The following is a 19,383-nucleotide window of genomic DNA, read 5'->3' as shown; positions in this document are numbered from 1 at the left end:
CTTGTACAATGAGTCTCTGGGTCTGTTTTTCAGAGATCTCAAGTCTGTAACCATAGGAAATAAGATTTTCTTTCAGGGCATCCAACAGAAACTTTTACATTTTTTATTCAAAATTTAACTTGAAAATTTGAAATCTTCAACTCACCTGTATTCAGCATATCTAAGAACACCAGCCAATACATTATACCTCATAACTCCACAAAACTCTGCTAAGGTGTCAAAAATGTTGTTATCCAGAGCTTTGCCTTGTGTAAGAGTATGATTAGGAGAATCAAATGGTGATGTTTTGGCATTGCCAACTTATGCCATGGACTGTCAGTGCCATCCTGATTATTGGAGACAGTCATTACTGACTTTGAATCTAATCCTAGTAGAAAACCAATTGTAAAAAAAGCATTTTTAAGATTCTATTTCTCAAGAACCACTCCTGTTACCAAGCTATATTAGTCAGGGTTCTCTAGAGAAACATAACCAACAGGAGATATCTTCAAATATGAGATTTATAAAAGTGTCTAATGCAGGGGTGCATGGGTGGTTCAGTGGTAGAATGCTCGCCTTCCATGCGGGAGACCCAGGTTCTATTCCCAGACCATGCACCAACCCTACCAAAAAAAAAAAAAATGTCTGATGCAACAGTGGGGATCAAAGAATCCAAAATCTGAAGGACAAGCAATGAGGCTGGTAACCCCAATGAAGTTCTTCAACAAACTCCACAGGGAGATGTTGGTTCGCATGGAGGTGCAAGAGTCCAAAATCCAAAGGACAGGCTGCAAGGCTGGCAACTCTGATGAAGGTCCTTGACAAACTCCATAGGAGAGGCTGGCTGGCTGAAGAAGAAATGAAAATGTTTTCTTCTCCCTTAAAAATCTCCAACTAACTGGATTAATCCAACTGATTGGCTTCTCTCATTGCAGAAAACACATCCTTATTTGATCATAGATGTAATCAGCCACAGAGGCAATCAATTGATTGATGACTTGATAAACCAGTCTTCTGGTTTTTTTAACCAGCCACAAAAAATCCTTGCAGTAATGGTCAGGAAGCAACATTACATAGGGCCCTTCTGATAATTCAATTGCCACTCTTTTTTCTGTCAGTGATTAAAAGAAAGTATTTTAAAAAAGTATTCTATGACTAATAGTATATAGTAGAATCCCTGTAAAATACTTTTATTACTGTAGTTACAAGCGGTTGACAAGGAGGATCTTAAAAACATGATTCACCTAGTTCTTAAGATTTCTATAAATACTTTAAAGAAAATAACCTTTTAATGATGTCCTTCTTCAGACTAGAAGCAGATACATTAAGACCAAAGCAAAATCATGCTCAATAGGGATAGGTTTTCTCCACTCATTATAATTTCAAGCATCACAAAGACTAAAATTAGTTTCTTACTTCCATTAACACAAGTACTCTGCTTAGTTATTCATGCTTCATTTTTCAGTATCCATGCCAATGTCCTAGCACATAGCGGAGTATATGGAACAAATTAGGAACTGAGTAATTGTTGTATGGATGAATGAATGAGCTATGTGTAAATTCACAGGAAGTAAAGCAATAAGATAAATCAACTTTATTTTCTTTCACAAAAGTATTGCTTCAGAATAATAGTCACATAGTCTGAGTCCCTCACTTTAAAATGCTTCATCTTAATTTAGAGAAAGACCTTAGCTGGTACCTATAGCCACTATTTGTACAATCCATTTTCCTTTGTCATCTAAGAGAACTTAAATGATTTAGTCTTGCATTGTAAGACTCCAATTTATAATGGTTTTCAGAGTAACATTATTTTGAATAGGGTGAAACTAAAGAATATTTGATATCCTTACAATATTTTCATTTTGGGGGCTATAAGTCTAATAAATGAGAATAACCCTATTTCCCATCTCAGGTGATTCATATGTCATAGGAGTTAGCAATTTAGCCATTATGTTTCTTATGTATAAATTAATTAAAATGCTCAGGAAGTATATGCTGTGTCCAAGACCTGAACCACATGGACCCTATTAGAAAAAAATATAAAGAGAAAATATGTGAACATCTAAATAATTGGGGGTGACAATGTATCCAGCTTTTGTTTAAAAGGTATTTTTCCAGCCTTTATGGTAGATAGGGGTGACAATGAGATGTAAGGATGCAATTTCCAGAAAAGCAACATCTTTATGTTCCCACCTATAATATGGATGTACTGTATGGAACTGCAGCAGTTATGGCAAGACTATGAAGGGATCGTAAATACAGTGATCTGATCAGAATTGCATATTTAAAGAAAGTAACGCTTGTATGAAGAGGAACTGTAATGAGGAAACACTTTGGTGACATGTACTAGTAAATCTAATTCAGTTATTACTTCTTGTCAACTTAAAAAATTCATAACAAAAATAGATTGTGAGGAGTATCAGAACATTTACTGCATAGTAAATGTAGAGATAAACTGTTTATCTCCTGAGGGTTATATTAATGGAGAGAGGTGGATAAATAATATAAAATAATAAAATAGGTTTATATTTCTAAATGTAGTGCTTTACTTTCATTACGTACTATATATAAACCTTCCTGGGAATGTGAGTATAGTTATCTCATACAAACAGACTCTGACCTTATACAAGCTTATTTATTTTCACACTCACCTTCTTACTTTCCCACCTAATTACTAACTCCATCCTGGTTCAGACCCAAGGGTTAAAGTCACAAGAAACATCTCCCATAGGCAGATATCAATGTCCTGTGTTTCCATCAAAAATCTCTTCCACTGACCTGCCATGATACCAGAAAATTCCAGTATTAGAGTTATTTCTCCAAAATGAAGTAACCAGAAGCTAGTTAGAAGGTAATTATTTTCCCTAGGACTAACTCTAATCCAATCTCACCTAGAACATCTTGGCATAAGATGTCCTCAGGAAATAAGGTATAGGCTGGATAAGTATGATATGAAAGAAAAGAAGGAGGGAACTAAAGATGTCTGCTGAGCCAGAATAGGTCACATTGAGGAATTTCCTTGCAGGTCCTGAGAACTGATTTGTGGAGTATAGGAGCATGGCACTTCCTGGAAGTTAGTAAATACCAGAGGGAGTGGTTCAAAACTGATGGCAGACTCTACCTTTGCAGTTCATGTAGGGACTCTCTGACCTGGTATACTGGTTTGAAATTGTTTTGTATCCCAGAAAAGTCATGTTTTCTATCCTTATTCAATCTTCTGGAGATGGCCATGTTCTATAATCCTGATTCAGTATTATGGGGTGGACACTTTGATTAGATTGTTTCCATGGAGATACAATTCACTCAATTGTGGGTGTGGCCTTCTGATTAGATGGAGATGTGACTCTACTCATTTAAGGTGGGTCTTTATTAGCTTACTGGAGTCCTTTAAAAGCGGAATCATTTTGGAGAAAGCTTAGAGCCAACAGAGATGCAGACATTTGGAGATGTTTAGAGTGCCATCAGAGAGAGCAGATGCCTAGACAGGGATGTTTTGGAGATGCAGAGCCCAGCAGATATTGCCATGTGCCTTCCCATGAAATCCTAAGCATGTCAGAACTTAGAGTTGTGTCCTGGGAAGTTAAGTGTAGGCCCACAGACTTAGAGAGGAAACTATTGGCATGAGAATTTGAAAGCTGTTTGAAACCAGAAAACGAAGGATCAGCAGACACTAGTCCTATGCCTTACCAGCTAATAAACCCATGTTCTGGACCCACTGACCTTTCTTGAGTGAAGATATCTTTTCCTGGATACCTTAGTTTGGACATTTTTATGGCCTTGGAACTGTAAACTTGTAACAATAAATTCCCTTTTTAAAAACCATTCCATTTCTGGTATATTGCATTCTGGCAGTTTTAGCAAACTAATACACCTAGCTATGTTGATTTTTCTTGGACAAGCAGAACCAAAAGCATGATAGAAGGAAGACGGAAACCCAACTAAGAACAGGTGAGAAGACATAAGATCAATTTAGAAAATCAAAGTTGAGAAGCAGATTAGGGTATTTCAGTCATCTGACAAAGTTAAGCAGTACAATATCATATAGTCAATTTGTTAATTATGTGTTTCTCCATTTAATCTTGAGTACACTAAAATGTTGTGTGATTAAGTACAATGTGGTATTCAGAATTGGACCCTGGAACTAGTTGAAAAGCTAGTGAGGTCCAAATAAACTCTTTAGTTTATGATTAATAATACGTATCAATGTTAATTCCTTTATTTTGAGAAGTGGTTAACATTAGGCAAGCTGGGCAAAGGGTATACAGAAGCTCTTTGCACTAGCTCTGTAACTTTTCTGTTACAAAAAAATACAAAATATTTTGAAAATGTTGATTAGAAAAACTCTATGTTGCATATTTTTTTAAATCAAATTGAGTTATACCAATGGTTCATTTCATGCCAACTACACAAGATTCTCTAGTACCACTGATTTTAATGGTTTTCCCATACTTTAATCTTCTGAGCAGCCATCAGGGAGACATCTTCTCCTCTCAGTTGCAGAAGTACTAATATTTTCTTCCAGTAATGAGTTCTGGATCAGGTCTGGATAATGCACAGGGTCATTTTTTCCCATGTTTATTTTAGCTGCATATTTTAAAGGAGATAGTGTCTAACATCTGTTTTCATAGTTTGTTGTTGTTGTTAGTTTTTCAACTAACTAGTGACCAAGATTGCTTTAACTTCCCTCTAGCCTGACTAAACTTGAGACGGTCTTCTCCTTGACTCCAGGCCCCTGTCCTTCCTCTCACACTAGTCCTAACATTATCCAGACACCCAAGAAGCTCCTAACTAGGCAGTCCTCCTAACTAGGTAGTTCCTTCCTCCCTGCCCTTACAGACTCCAGGTCATATATGAGAACCAAGTTGTCCTCATTACAACCTCGGTAAATCACTCATCCATCCCAGTGATCAACCTCCACCCACTCTCCACACACACACGCGCACACACACACACACACACCTTACTATCTTCCAGTGCTTTCCCCCCAACCCACTCCCAACCCTTAAATGCTTGTGGTCCTTTGTTTCAAAGGAGTTGAGTTGTACTTTCTCTCCCCTACATGGCAGCTTTGAATAAAGTAATCCTTGCTTGTTTCATACTGCTCTGTGCAATTTTTTCTTTTACACTAGTAATAGAGTTGTAATAAATACTTCAGGCTTTGACCATGTTTTGTTCAAGGAAAATAATATGATTTCTCCTTTGTTTATAGTACACAATGATCCTGAGCATTTTGATATATTTTGATATTGATTGCTCATTTATTTTTATTTGCTGTTATCTCCCCATGTGTATGCTATAGGAAAGAAAATAATTTGGATTTGTGTCCACTAATAAGACACAAATATTAGAAAATTTATTAAATAAATAGACTGGGCTCAACGATAAATAGATTAAACACACCTAGTAAAAATGGTAATCAAAACGGGACAGTGCAACAGTGGCTCAGTGGCAGAGTTCTCACCTGCCATGCTGGAGACCCGGGTTTGATTCCGGGAGCCTGCCCATGACAAAAAAAAAAAAAAAAGTAATTGAATGGCAACAAATGTAATCAAGATTCACCAACAAAAAATTTTACATAGTAGCAACCTAATGTCTTGATTAATGAAATAGATAAAGTTGATGAAAATAAACTTTTATAATGTTGGGTTAATATTAAAAATTTAAGTAATCCATAGGCGGGGAAATATATCCGACCATTACAGGTTAAATGACACCGTTTAATGGTTTGAGGTGGGGGGTTGGGGGAGGTGGAGCGAAGTTGGAGGGGAGGTTCAGTAGCAGCAAAGAAATCAAGACAAAGATGGATAGTTTTCACAACTGCAATGCCAAATAATCCCTGTCTTAAGTGAGGAATGGTAGGGATGTTTAATGAGGTGTGAAAAGAATTCAAGAAATTAAGAGCCTCAGTTAAGAAAGAATAAGACTGGCCGTGTAGTTCAGGGCTGCCTAGTATGCCTGTGTACATTTTCCACTGCATTGGGGGCACGGGGAGAGGTGATTGGGGCCTGAAATCTCTGCTCTTCTTGCCCAGGCTGAAGAACGGTAACCTCTAATTCTCACAAAGGCGCAGCCCAAATGAAAGTTGGAAAAAGACATTTGTCTAACCAATTCCAGGTTTCCTTTTGCACTGCATACAATGAGATTCTTTTTATGATTCTCAGATCCTAACATTATTTTCAATAATACCTTCTTTTTTTTTTGCCATTTAAACGTATTGTTTCCTAAAGCTTTTGCTGACGACTACTCAGCTGATCAGTGAACTAACAACAAACTGTCTTTTCGGGCTTCTCTTTCCAAGTTGAGTTTCTCGTCTATTATGCAGTAGGTCTTATTGTCTGAGGTTTATTTTCCACTCTGCTTCACCATTTCCTCAATTAACATAAAATTCCTCCAAAGCAGCTTAGTCTCCAGGGCATTCAATTTAAAATGTTAATTCCTGAGGTATCCATCCTGCACCCAATGCTTTCTCAGTGTCTCACTCTCCCGCCATCCCGCACTAGAGAGAAGCTGCGCTGCGTTTCCCGCTAGCGGCGCGCTGCGCAGCGTCAAGTAACCCGTCTTTGCGGAAACACGCCATACAGCGCATGCGCCAGCCCCAGCGGCCGGTGCGAGGGCAATTCCGCCTCAGTGGCCGGCAGTGACGTGCAAAAGGCTGCGCGGTCCCTCGGTTCCCAGAGCTTCCATAGGAGGGAACCGTGGCTTAGAGCACTCATGGTGCGCTGCAGTTGTCCGCTGTTCAGAAAGGTGCGTGCCTGGTGCTCTCTTGCCTGGTACCCCTACACCCACCCGAGGACTGTTTCTTTTCCGCTTTCCTACCTCACCACTCTTTCCCTGCTGGGGCCTCTTTCCTGCCTGGTTTTACAGAAGCTCTCTCCTCTCCGCCCTTCCGGAGTCGGGCCCTCCCTGTAAGGCGTGAGAAGGGTGTTTGGGGACAGGGTTTGAGGTTCCCGGGGGGAATTTTATGCACAAGAGATGAGGAGCAGCGGTACCTGCCTGCCGTTTAGACACGCAATTCGGTATAGATGTTTTATATAGATGACTTTCTTTGGGCCCAAAGAGTGTGTTTTTGCCTTTTAAGTATTATTCGTAGCTGTTCTTATCCAATTTTTTTTTCTCGAGTGCATTGTTTTTTAAGGTCTTTCTAAAGAACACTTTTCGTTAGTACGAGAAAATGTGTATTTGGCTTTCCTTGTAGGAACTTTAGGTCAGTTTTTATGCAGTACCAACTTTAGAATCGCGTCTGTAAAACTGTTTCAAATCTTTAAAAAACGACAACAGAAACAACCCTTTAGAAAAGTATGACCAGTCATGCTTTTTGAAAACCTTCCGGCATCATTTTGGCCAGTGCCTCAGCATTAACAAGTCTGAGCTACTCCTTTTAAGTAAAGTTTTAAGCCTCTGCATCTGACGAACCTGGTGTCAAAACATTGAACTGAACTTTTAAAACAAGAGCTTTCTTATCAGAGGAAAAGGCATGGTTAGTAATATTTCTGAGTGAAATTATACTTTAACCATGTATACTCCACAAAAGAGAGACTTTGAAAGGAGGACTTGGGCATATGAGGTAACTAATCCTTCAACCGTAAAAGAAACACCTGGGGGGTGCAAGGGTAGTTCAGTGGTAGAATTCTCCCCTGCCATGCGGGAGACCGGGGTTCAGTTCCACGCCCATGCACTTCCCCAAAACAAACCAAGCAAAGAAAGAAAGAAAAAACAAAAATTCAACAAATGGTGCTGTAGTAACGGGATACTCATATGGAAAAATAATGAAATGTGACCCCTGCCATACAGCATACCAAAAAAAAAAAAGAAGAAGAAGAAAAGAAAGAAAAAAACTGCAGTGTTGGTGGATTAATTATTAAAGACTACTTTTGCTTCACTTACATCCACCTCAATCACATCTAGAATGTATCAGATTCACTAAGAGAACTTTTTTCTAGATATGCTTGCTTGTCTTATCCTCATCTCCTTGTTCAAAGCATATCAGAATGATCAGTTAGGTATATGTATTTTGGAGAAGAGTTCCCAGATGTTTTTGATACAACTATCCTAAATGACTAAAGACATGAAGATTATGAATTTAAGAAATTACTCTTAAGGGAATTTGATTGGTGATTAATATACAAGATCTTTACTTATAAGAAGTTCCCAATTTAGTGAGAGAAACAGAAGTAAACAACTAAATACAATATAATATTTTGAAAGGTGTACTAATAGAGATATCAAATTGCTGACTGATCTCAGTGAAGTCAGTGATAAGCGTTGACTAGAGGAATTCAGGAAGATATCACAGAAAATATGATACTGAGGTCAGTTTATGATAGAAAAGTACAAATGGCATCCTATGTAGAAGGAAAATCATGAGCCACATGTACAGAGGATAGAGAGGAAGAGAAGATAGGAAGGAGTGAAATGAAGGAAAACGGAACTGGAGGAATGGGTTAAAGACTTTGAATATTACTAAGAATTTTAGACTTTAGTTCACAACCAGTAAAAAAAAAACAAACAAACAAAAACCATGGATGGTTCTCAAGTAGGGGAGAAATGTGATTCAGAAAAATAGACAAGGTAGAAAATGGATTGAGAAAGCAATAACTAAAGACTGAAAGACCAGTTAAGAGCTAATGTGATCGTAAAGGCACTAGAGTAGTGGTACAAGAAAGAAAATTGTTAGCAGTATTTGGAAAAGAACAGGATGTTGTCTGAAAGATTCCCATTTGTGTCGTTTCAATGAATAGATAAACTATGGTTTCATTATTTGAGAAAACATTGGAGAAACAAATTTTGCCAGCGATAACTTTGATTTTATCATGATGTCATATTAGGGGTTAACTATTATCCATTCAACTAATACCTATGAACAAGATACGTACTTAGCAGTTTCAAATACAAATTAGATACAAATCTTGTTCTTAGTTGCTTCTGACTACTAAGAAGCTTATATCCTGGTAGAAATATCCAACAGACTGGACATAGAAAATTTCTCATGGGTAATTGGTACAGACATGGTAAAGGATGGTATCACCCTGCAGAGAAAGTCTAGATTGAAAAGAGTGCCAAGGTGCCAAGGTTAGAGGCCCTGAGGATTTATGGGACAACTACTGATAACTTTTTTTGTTTTGTTTTGTTTTGTTTTCTTTAAGTCCTTTTAGAGAAGTAAGCAAAGGGGAAAAGGAGGTCAGATAGGAGGTGACCTGAGAAGGCTATAATTGGCATATAGATGCCACTGCTTTTTTTGTTTTTAGACATTTTAGTGGCAAAAACAAGAAAGGAGTTCTACGTTATTAAGGACATTTGGTATACAAACATTCTCTCTTTTTTTTTTAAGTATGGAAACTTCATTGATAACCTCAGACTCTTCACTAAGGGAGGAAGTGGTGGAATGGGTTATCCTCGATTAGGTGGAGAAGGTGGAAAAGGTGGTGATGTCTGGGTTGTAGCTGAAAAAAAAATGACTTTAAAACAACTTAAAGACAGATATCCTCAAAAACGGTTTGTGGCTGGAGGAGGAATAGATAGTCGGTAAGTATTCACTAAATAACTTTGATTTATAAAATCACTTCCTCCTAGAAGAAACCCCTCCCCCCAAAATTTACAAAATAAGATAACTGTTTGTCTTAACTCTAATAAAGATCAAAGGCCAGTACTAAGGAATATAATAGCACTTTTAAATGTTTTATTCTTTTCTGCTCCCAGTGTTTGTTTTCTTTTTTACTTCTATAGAAACAAAAAAAAAACTATCTAAATCCCCACTCTTTCCTTCTAAAATTATTTTTGACAGTCTTTTGGAAACATTCCCCCCATCACCATTAGTTCAGCCAGAATCTCTCGGGTCATGTTTCAAGTTTAGAGCCTGTTTCACTGACACTTTTTTTGTATATTTTCCTTTTTCTTTTGTTTTAGTCTTCTCTCGATGATAAAAAAAAAAATCTTCCTTTTTATTTTTTGTCAATGTTTGTTATTTTCAAAAGAACATATTATGCTGGCCTCAAAATATGAGGTTTTATTCTTTCATTATAAAGAAAATGAAAAAAAAAATTCTTAAAGCTTCCATCAGTTTACAGGCCTTTCTCAATCCACTGTTATTTCTTAGGAGATTTTGGTATAAAGGTTTGACTTTTGCCTCTTCTTTCCCCTTCCCAAGAGAATGTTTGGGTATATTTAGTTGGCACAGTTCTAGAGAGTGGAATGGAATTTAGTTGGGGGGATGGGTGTAGGTAAGGAATAGAAGGCTTGGATGCTAAACACCCTCGTAATGCAGAATGAGGTCTGGTCCCAACAACAAAAAATTGTCCTGCTGAAAATATCCAGCAGCATCTTCACTGTAAAAGAATCCTTTAAATTTCTTTTGGATATTTTTGTTTTATAAATAGCTTGACTGAAAGCATGTTTAGGACAAGTTTTTAAAGTCAATCATATTTGTTAGAATTTTAGTAATTAATGCTTTGAGTTTGTAAAGTTATTGTACTACTTTGATGTTAAAGATGGGAAAGAACAGTTGTTTACATTGTAGAATAAAATTGTTATCATCTTATAATTTATTTTGAAAAGTAAGATTGTTGTAATTCCAGGCTTACTCAATGTTCGTTTAAGTGGTACATAAACAAGGGAGAAGACCTAAATGTTAAGATAGATTGAAAGAGAACTTTTCTTTTATCGGGGTTATGTGTTGCCTTTCTTAGAATGTAGTAGAGGCAAGACTTATTTTTCATTCTTTTTTTTTAATTACTGGTGAATTTTTAATTAAATGTTATTTTTATATTAAAAACATTTATCACTTAAATTTCAAGAGAGCCTTGGAAACAGCTTTTTAAAAACTGAAATGGTATTTGGTCATTTTTATGTAAAGCTTTAACCAGTTTACTGGGAGATAATTTCATAATGAACAAAAGCATTCTGATTTTTAGTAGACATTATTACATCTTTGAAATTAAAATCTCATTCCATTACATATATTTTGGAAGAGGTGCTTAAACTGGGTCTTTAGAGACTTTGCCAGAAAAGCAAAGCAGGAAAGGGTGCTTTAGGAAAGAAGACAGTGTTTATAAAAGGACTGGATTAGGAGGGAACAAGCTGTTAGGTGCAGTAATAGTTAATTATGGCATAGCCCAGATATGAGTTTTGGCATGTTGTAAAATAAAGTTATGGTAGTCTAGAACATGGAGGGCCTAATATGTCCTATAAAAGAGTTTGAATATTATTTTAAAGGGTTTGGGAACCATCAAAGGATTTTAAATGGGCAAGTGACATTAATTTGTGTTTTAGAAAAATCACCCTAGTGATAATTGAATAAAGAATGAATAGGAGGTGATGATGGAGACTGAGATAGGTCACCAGATTGGAAAGTATTGCAGTATTTCAGGAATAATGAAACTCTGGATTAAGTAGGGCCTCTTCCTATCTTTCTAGTCTTATCTCCCTGCACATTCTGTGTTCTGTGCATTTCAGTCTTTTTAGTTTCATAAACTGCTATTTGCTTCTAGTACAGGGCTTTTGTTCATGCTGCTTTCTCTCTTGCAATGCATTTTCTTCCCCTTTACACAGCTAACTCTTATTCATCCTTCAGATTTAAGTGTAAGCATCAGTTCCTTAAACCTTACCTGACTTTCCTGATCAGAGTAAAAACTCCCATCCAGACCTAACATTGTAGGGTTTCATTTGTAAGACTTGATACAGCTAAAATTTTCCATTTTTTAAAAAATGAATTTAATTAACATTTGCTCTTCTACTAAAGTGTAAGCTCCATGAGGGTAGGGAACGTGTTAGTTTTAGATCACCATTTTATTCCCTTGTGAGGTATTTGGCACTTGTATTTGGCACTTGATAGATACCCAAGTTAACATTAGTTTTTTTCTCCCTCACACCTGCAACCTGCTTTTTCTACTTAACATTTCTTTCCATGTCAGAAAATAGTTCAAAATGCTGCACAGTATTATGGTATTAGAAATTACATAATTTATTTTATCATTTAACTAAGTTATTGTTGAATTTTTACTATTATAGCCACAATACAGTGTACATCCTTATGTATATATTATTTAACGTACTTGTCCAATCATTTTTTTAGGATATATTCCCAGAAGTGAAATTCCTAAGTTAAAGGGTGTGCATCTTTTTTCCTCAGACACTTTAGGTATTGCTTCCAGGAAGTTTGTACTAATTATTATCTCATAAACAGTTTGAGAGTAGCCAATTGAGCCTCCTATAAAGAAAGTACTCTCATTTGAGATCCATTTTTAAAATACTTTTATTCAATAGATTTTCTCTTTTTTCTATTAATTTGTATTTCAATAATGATCACTTCAGATGTACAATATTTTAGTTCATTAGTGTTAAAACAACTTTTGGTGGTTAGCTTGGTAACTTAAATTGTTACTTAATACCATTTTTGGGGGGAATCTAGCAATCTGAAATATAAATATATAATTAGATATTGAATGTTTGGACATTTAACATCTGCTTTAGCCAGACGGGTTTGCTGCTAGTCATCTTTACAACCATTATATTTGCTTAAAGCATGAACCATTTAATTAACTGGGTTTTCCATATATTTATTTAGCCTTATTTTCTTGTAGGGTTAGTGCATTGAAAGGCTCCAAAGGAAAAGATTGTGAAATACCTGTACCTGTTGGTATTTCTGTAACTGATGAAAATGGTAAAATTATAGGTGAGTGCATATGGCTTCTGACGTTATAAAAATGTGCATATTTTCTAAAACCATTTAGGGAATTGGGAGGAATAGCTTCTCTGAGCTTCAGGAAAAAAATTTTGACAGCAATTTCATTTATAAATTAACTTTATATAAAAGTTGATCAAATTGACTAAGATTGTTTTAAAGATTAAAGAATAATTACTTGGCTCTAAAATATGTAAGTCTCTCTTCAGCTCCTTACAAAAGTGTTTTTCCAGGGTTGCGCTTTTAATAGAAACTTAATCCTACTTCTTAGCCCTATAAATTTGCAGATTCGAAATTCTTACATATATTTTTGAAAGAAAAATACGAGGTTATTAATAAGCTCTACTTAATAATCTAAGTATTCCCCCCCACCCCCTCTTTTAAGGAGAACTCAATAAAGAGAAAGAAAGAATTTTGGTGGCTGAAGGAGGTCTTGGTGGCAGATTACTTACAAATTTCTTACCATTGAAAGGCCAGAAACGAATAATTCACCTTGATCTAAAACTTATAGCTGACATAGGCCTAGTGGGGTAAGTATCATTTATATGTTATTATACTTTCAAAGAGAAGAACACATGAATAGGAAAGAAATGTAAATGATAATTTGGGGCCAGGATTATTTGTTTATGGGATTTATGTATTACATACATACTTTGAAAGTATGCTGCTAAATAGGGTTATTTTCATATTGCCAACATATTTAGTTTCATAATTAATATTTAGTTATAAAAGGAAGATCAGAGCAATTGAGTAGATCTGTGGGAATGTTAAGAAAATGAGTAAAGAAAGAAAAATCAATCAAATACAGTATTACATGGTAAAAGAATGTTACTAAATAGTAAGTAACAGAATTAGAAATACAAGCAACTCATATTTTTAAAAATGCACGGAAGGAAGTGAAAAAAAGGAAAAAAATGGTTGAGATATATGTACAAATCTTAATAGAAATTTTGAGGTATCATTACTCAAATGGCTAAAAAACATACAATCTCAAAACATCAGACTTATACACTACTGCAAGACAATTTGAATCTTGCTGTGACTGTTTGCCTATCCTTCATGCCTCTGCTTAAGATCTTAGTTCTATTAGAACTTAGATCTTAGAACTGTTCTGCATCCTGAGACCTCACAATGTTGTCCTCTTTCTCTAGCTTCCAGTCTTTCATCCTGCAACACACATACACAAAGTCCAGCTAGTGAAAGCTATGTAGTTTGCTTTTCAAAGAGCTTCAAAAGCCTGAGTATAACAAAATCTGAGAAAATAATGTATGTTTCAGGGAAAATGAATCATCAAGAAATTTGTTATGTTAAGTTCACTACAGAAACTTTTTTTAATGAAGAAAAGTGTTAAAAGAGCCCCATTGTGGGGTTTATACATTTTAATAGATTTCCAAACCATTATTTGCCAAATATTACACTATTATTCCAAATAAACATGTAGTAGAGTTTTTGAAAGAAGTGCATTTTCAAATATGAATTAAAACTCTGTGAAGGCAAGGATCATTTATATCTTATAGATCACTGTATTTCTAGTGCCTAATACAATTTTTGACATAAAATTGGGGCTCAGTAATCTTTGTTGGACAATATAATAAAAATATCTGAATGTGATTTATAAAATCATCTTTTAAAAAATCCCTCATTCTTTGTATTTTCACATGGTGGGCCTTTCTTGAGAGAAATTTAACAATAAAATCAAAAGCCTTTAAAATGAACATATATTTTAGTCCTATATTTCCTCATCTAGAAATTTATCCCAAGAAAATATTAAAGATGTGTTCAGAAATTCAAGGATAGTAATCACAGTGTTTAAATTTTTTTTAGGAAAAAGTTATATAAATAATAAACACTTATAAAAAGAAAAGCATAAATGTAATCCCACCACTCAGATGTAACTGTTAACTTTGTCTTTTTGGCTTTACACAGATTTTATACAGTGTTATACCAATGAAAAATTAGAGGCAACCTAACTGTCTCACAATAGGAAATTAGTTAAGTAAATTATAGTTCACCCTTGAAAGGTATTCAGCTTGTATTACCCAGTTTAAAAAGCAGGTCAACCACTTATATAGTAGTCTTTAAAAACAAAAATTCAAGCCTGGATCTGATGAAGACTTTACATCTAATTAGCAATTTATAGAAAATACAGGGGAAAGGAATGTGTTAGCCCCATGGAGATGCCAGTAGCAAATATCCAAATTGGGATCTACAGGACAAATAACCCAGGTTCTTAAAAAAATCATAATTGTGAAGGAGACACAAGATGAGGGGAATCTATACCAAAAGAAACGTATCAACGATTCATAAAACATGAACCTTATTTGGATACCTATTCAGACGAACTTTTAAAAAAAGTATTGGGAATGAATTGTTAAAGCTATGTGATGACTAAATGGGATTTGTGTTAGTTAGAGTCAGTTGTCAACTTGGCCAGGTGAGCATACCTAGTCTTGTTGCTGTGGACATAAGCCAACGGTACCTGAACCTCATCTGTTGCCAATTACATCTGCAGTCAGCTAGGAGGCTTGTCTGCTGCAGTGAGTGACATTTGACTTAATTGGCTGGTGCTTAAATGAGAGAACGCAATTTAGCACAGCCAAGCAACTTGGCATTCCTCATCTCAGCACCAGCAGCTCAGCCCAGGCCTTTGGAGATGCAGAAAGAAGTCACCCCAGGGAAAGGTGTCGGAACCCAGGGGCCTGGAGAGAAGACCAGCAGAGACCATCTTGTGCCTTCCACGTAAGAAAGAACCTCAGTGGAAAGTTAACTACCTTTCCTCTGAAGAACCAACAAAATAAATCCCCTTTTATTAAAAGCCAATCCGTCTCTGGTGTGTTGCATTCCAGCAGCTAGCAAATTAGAACAGATTTGGTACCGTAGAGTGGGGTGCTGCTGCGGTTTGCAAATACCAGATATGTTGGAACAGTTTTTGGATGGCTAAAGGTAAGATTTTGGAGGAACCGTGAAGAGAATGATGGAGAAGTCCTGGAGGGCTTGAAGAGACTATTGGTGTAAATGGAACCACTGCCAATCTTGGCAAAGGAGGACATATAAAGGGAAAAATTGGAGTTTGCAGAGTAAGAACCATGGAAGCTCGGGTCTGAAGCCAAGAAACCTCAGCCAGGAGAGTGGACCCACCCATATATATGGAGAGGGTGAGTTTACCCTGAAGGGCGAGGATGTCTCCGCTCTCATTGCAGTGGAAGAGTTGTGTAGCCTCGGGCCTTGGAAAAGGCGTAGCAAGCTCCTTGGGGGACTGGGAGAGCCTGGCTGCCACCATGTGGAGGGGTTGAGCGTGTGCCCCAGAAATGGCAGAGAGCCCAGGGGTGGCCCTGATGCCTGAAGAGAGTGGAGCCCAGAGGTGGTCTCCTCAATGTTCCCCGAGGTTGATTTGGAAAGAGACAGGCCACTGCATAGGCCCTTGGAAGGGGTGGGACTGCCACTTTCTAAAGCCGAAGGATAAGTGACTTTCAGACTTTGAGATCCCAAGGCACTTGCCCTGCAGGTTTTACATCTGTGTTTCTTCCAATTTCTCCCTATGGAAATGACAGTCTATATCCTGTGAATATCCTCCTTTGCTTATTGGCACTGGACTTGTTTTGAGATTCACAGGTCCAAAGCAAGAGAATTTTTTACATCTGTGTAAGGTGATGCTTGAAGTCGCCAAGTTGACAAGGGGTGGACATGTGTTAGTTAGAGTCAGTTGTCAACTTGGCCAGGTGAGCATACCTAGTCTTGTTGCTGTGGACATAAGCCAACGGTACGTGAACCTCATCTGTTGCCAATTAATCTGCAGTCAGCTAGGAGGCGTGTCTGCTGCAATGAGTGATGTTTGATTTAATTGGCTGGTGCTTAAATGAAAGAATGCAATGTAGCACAGCCAAGCAGCTCGGCATTCCTCATCTCAGCACCAGCAACTCAGCCCAGGCCTTTGGAGATGCAGAAAGAAGTCACCCCAGGGAAAGTTGTTGGAACCCAGGGGCCTGGAGAGAAGACCAGCAGAGACCATCTTGTGCCTTCCACGTAAGAAAGAACCTCAGTGGAAAGTTAGTTGCCTTTTCTCTGAAGAACCAGCAAAATAAATCCCCTTTTATTAAAAGCCAATCCGTCTCTGGTGTGTTGCATTCCGGCAGCTAGCAAACTAGAACAGGATTTATTACTCTGATCTGCTTTTATATATATTTGAACATGTCCCCCCAAAAAATGTTTAAAAAGAAAAAAGCTACTTATAATACTACATAAGTAATCTTGTACTAGTGTTCACCTAGAAATAGTGAAATTGCAGTTTAATTTCTATTTTTCTGTGATTTCCAAGTTGTTTTTTAATATAATTAGATCACATTTGCTTTACTCTCTCATTATTAAAACATCTTCAGTTTACATCATGAATTTATCTTTATTATAAGTATATTTTGTTCCTCAAGGTTTTCAATATTTTTAATTTGTATTTTGCTTTTAATGACACAGATATTCAAAAGGTCAGTGTCTTAAATTGTTAAAAATTCAAAGGTAAGCAAATATTAATGATAGTGATATTTGTTTTAATTTCTAACTTTTTCTTATTTCAGATTTCCAAATGCTGGAAAATCCTCTTTACTAAGTCAGATTTCTCATGCAAAACCTGTGATTGCAGATTATGCCTGTAAGTATAATTTGTTTTTTTTTTTAATGTGTGGAGATAAACATTTAAAGACTAATCTTTTACCGAGCATGGAATAAAATGACAGGTCTGTAGCCTTAGTTTGAGAACTCTTTGCAGATAGGATATCATACATTTCCCATTAATCTTTGAAACTTTTGTAGCCCTTAGCAAAGTTTCTTGTATTTGTTAGACATTTACTGTGTTTATTTCTCTGCTCCATAACCATTTGACTTTTTATGAGTACCTTGTATCAAGCACTGTGATAAAAACTAGGAATTCAGAGATGAATTCCTTCATTCATTTAGCAAATATTTATATAGGAACCAATGAGGTTACAAGGACTGGGAAACAAAAATGGATATTGTTGTAACTTTCATTGAGTTTACAAACTAGTGTAGGGGTGATGCATGTAAATCACTAATGAATATAAAGGAATGTTTATATTCATTAGTGATATATGTATCACTTATAATGAATATAATGGTTGTATAAAAGCAGGTGGGTGGCTACATTAGATTAACTTGAAGAAGTTTGATGCTAGGGCTGAGATGTGATGAATGACTATAGTTGATTAGTAAAAGGCAATGGCAGTGTAGGGTCTTTTAGCCGGAGGGAGTAACAGATACATAAAGATTCTGTTGTGGGAGGGTGGGACTTGTATGTCTAGAAAACACAGAGTAAGGGAAAGAGCGAGTCAGAATGAGGCTGGAGATAAGAGTAGAGACCATGTCAAATAGGCTTGTAGGCCTTATTTAACCTTTATTTCTTAAGAATAGTTGGACACTTTAAAGCAAGGGATAAATTTTTAGATTTGCTTTTCAAAAACATTTCTACGTATAAATACAGAAAATGGATCGAATGGGACATAAATGGATCTGTGAAGATCAGGCTTTTGTACTAGTTCGATGAGATAAAATGGAAGCTTAGACTAACAGTGAATGAATATGATAGGATCTCTGCTGTCAGTAAACAAAAAGACATGGAATGACATTAACCTAGAAAATAAAAAAGCCATTCTAAAATTGGAGTCTGTTGAAGTAGAGTTAATTTTGGGTTGACTGCTATAATTTACATGGCCAATATGTATTATTATCATACGGTAAACTTTTGAGAAGAAAAAAAGAGGGGAAGCAAAAATATATAGTGAAGAATCTATTATAGGGTTGGTGAGTTTGAAGGTGATGGAATGAAAAAGGACTAGAAAAATTCCACCCACAGATTCAGTGATGTAAACTTAAATTCTGACCTTCCCCTTCAGAAGTTTTTAAATATAGGTATCTTTTGACTTACTGTGCTCCTGAAAGACCCTTACTGTTCTTCTTATAGTGCAATAAAGAAACTTTGAAGCCCACTAACTAGGATAGAATTATATTATACACATTATTAAAATCTTATTTGTCCTTTTCCCAAGTACATCATAAATAATGAGGATAATTGTACTTTCTACTTCAACAAATGAGTACATAATCTGAATCGAACTGTTTCCAGAAAAGAAATATTGTTTAGTCTGTATATAATGATAAAGAAAATTTCAAAGTACCTGCCATTAGTCTAGCTTAATTTATTTTTCTTTTTAGTTACAACCTTAAAGCCTGAACTTGGAAAGATTATGTACCAGGATTTCAAACAGGTGGGTATTTTTAAAGTAAGACATTTGCTGAGAAATGAAAGTACTTGCTTTTGGTACCTGGACCTTATAAAATTTGCCTCTTTCTATGGTTTTAGGGGGAAAAACATGATTTTGTTTTTTGATAAGTGAAACCATAGTCAAATTATTTCTGCCAAGCACAATCGCAGTAAGTTATTGTGTAAAAAGTTAACTTGTGCTTCTAAAGATTGATTCAATTTATTGCTACATCATCATTTCTTTATCTTCTTAATCTCTGATTATTGGTTTTCATTTACTAAAAACATTTTCCAAAGTTCAGAGAAATGATTTTATTACAACTTTCTGCTTTGGGGGAAAAAATACTTTTATTTGAATAAGAGTCCAGCTTCACCTAGCCATTAAAATTTATTTTTCTTTGTTAAGGAAGAGCTATAGTTCTTCTGTAAAAGAGAATAAAAATGAATAAAAATGAAAGTG

The 19,383-nt window shown here is 36.0% G+C and overlaps 1 protein-coding gene across 3 annotated transcripts in view; it reads left to right on the top strand.

Annotated features, from left to right (window-relative positions):
* The first annotated feature begins 6,577 nt into the window (after positions 1 to 6,577).
* The window catches only part of GTPBP10 (GTP binding protein 10), a 28,118-nt gene continuing 15,312 nt past the window's right edge, over positions 6,578 to 19,383 (top strand). For all 3 annotated transcript variants that reach the window (XR_013162133.1, XM_077126963.1, XM_077126480.1), the window contains exons 1-6: positions 6,578 to 6,723; positions 9,308 to 9,501; positions 12,555 to 12,646; positions 13,041 to 13,185; positions 17,224 to 17,297; positions 18,875 to 18,927. Coding sequence is in view for 2 of the 3 variants with exons in the window: in XM_077126963.1 (XP_076983078.1) it covers positions 6,691 to 6,723; positions 9,308 to 9,501; positions 12,555 to 12,646; positions 13,041 to 13,185; positions 17,224 to 17,297; positions 18,875 to 18,927 (591 nt within the window). In the remaining variant the exon portion in view is untranslated. The remainder of the gene's footprint in view (positions 6,724 to 9,307; positions 9,502 to 12,554; positions 12,647 to 13,040; positions 13,186 to 17,223; positions 17,298 to 18,874; positions 18,928 to 19,383) is intronic.

This window comes from Tamandua tetradactyla, chromosome 1 (assembly GCF_023851605.1).
Source record: "Tamandua tetradactyla isolate mTamTet1 chromosome 1, mTamTet1.pri, whole genome shotgun sequence".
In the NCBI taxonomy this organism is placed as follows: Eukaryota; Metazoa; Chordata; class Mammalia; order Pilosa; family Myrmecophagidae; genus Tamandua; species Tamandua tetradactyla.
Note: the sequence above shows the minus strand (reverse complement) of the source record. Positions and strands in the feature narration are given on the sequence as shown.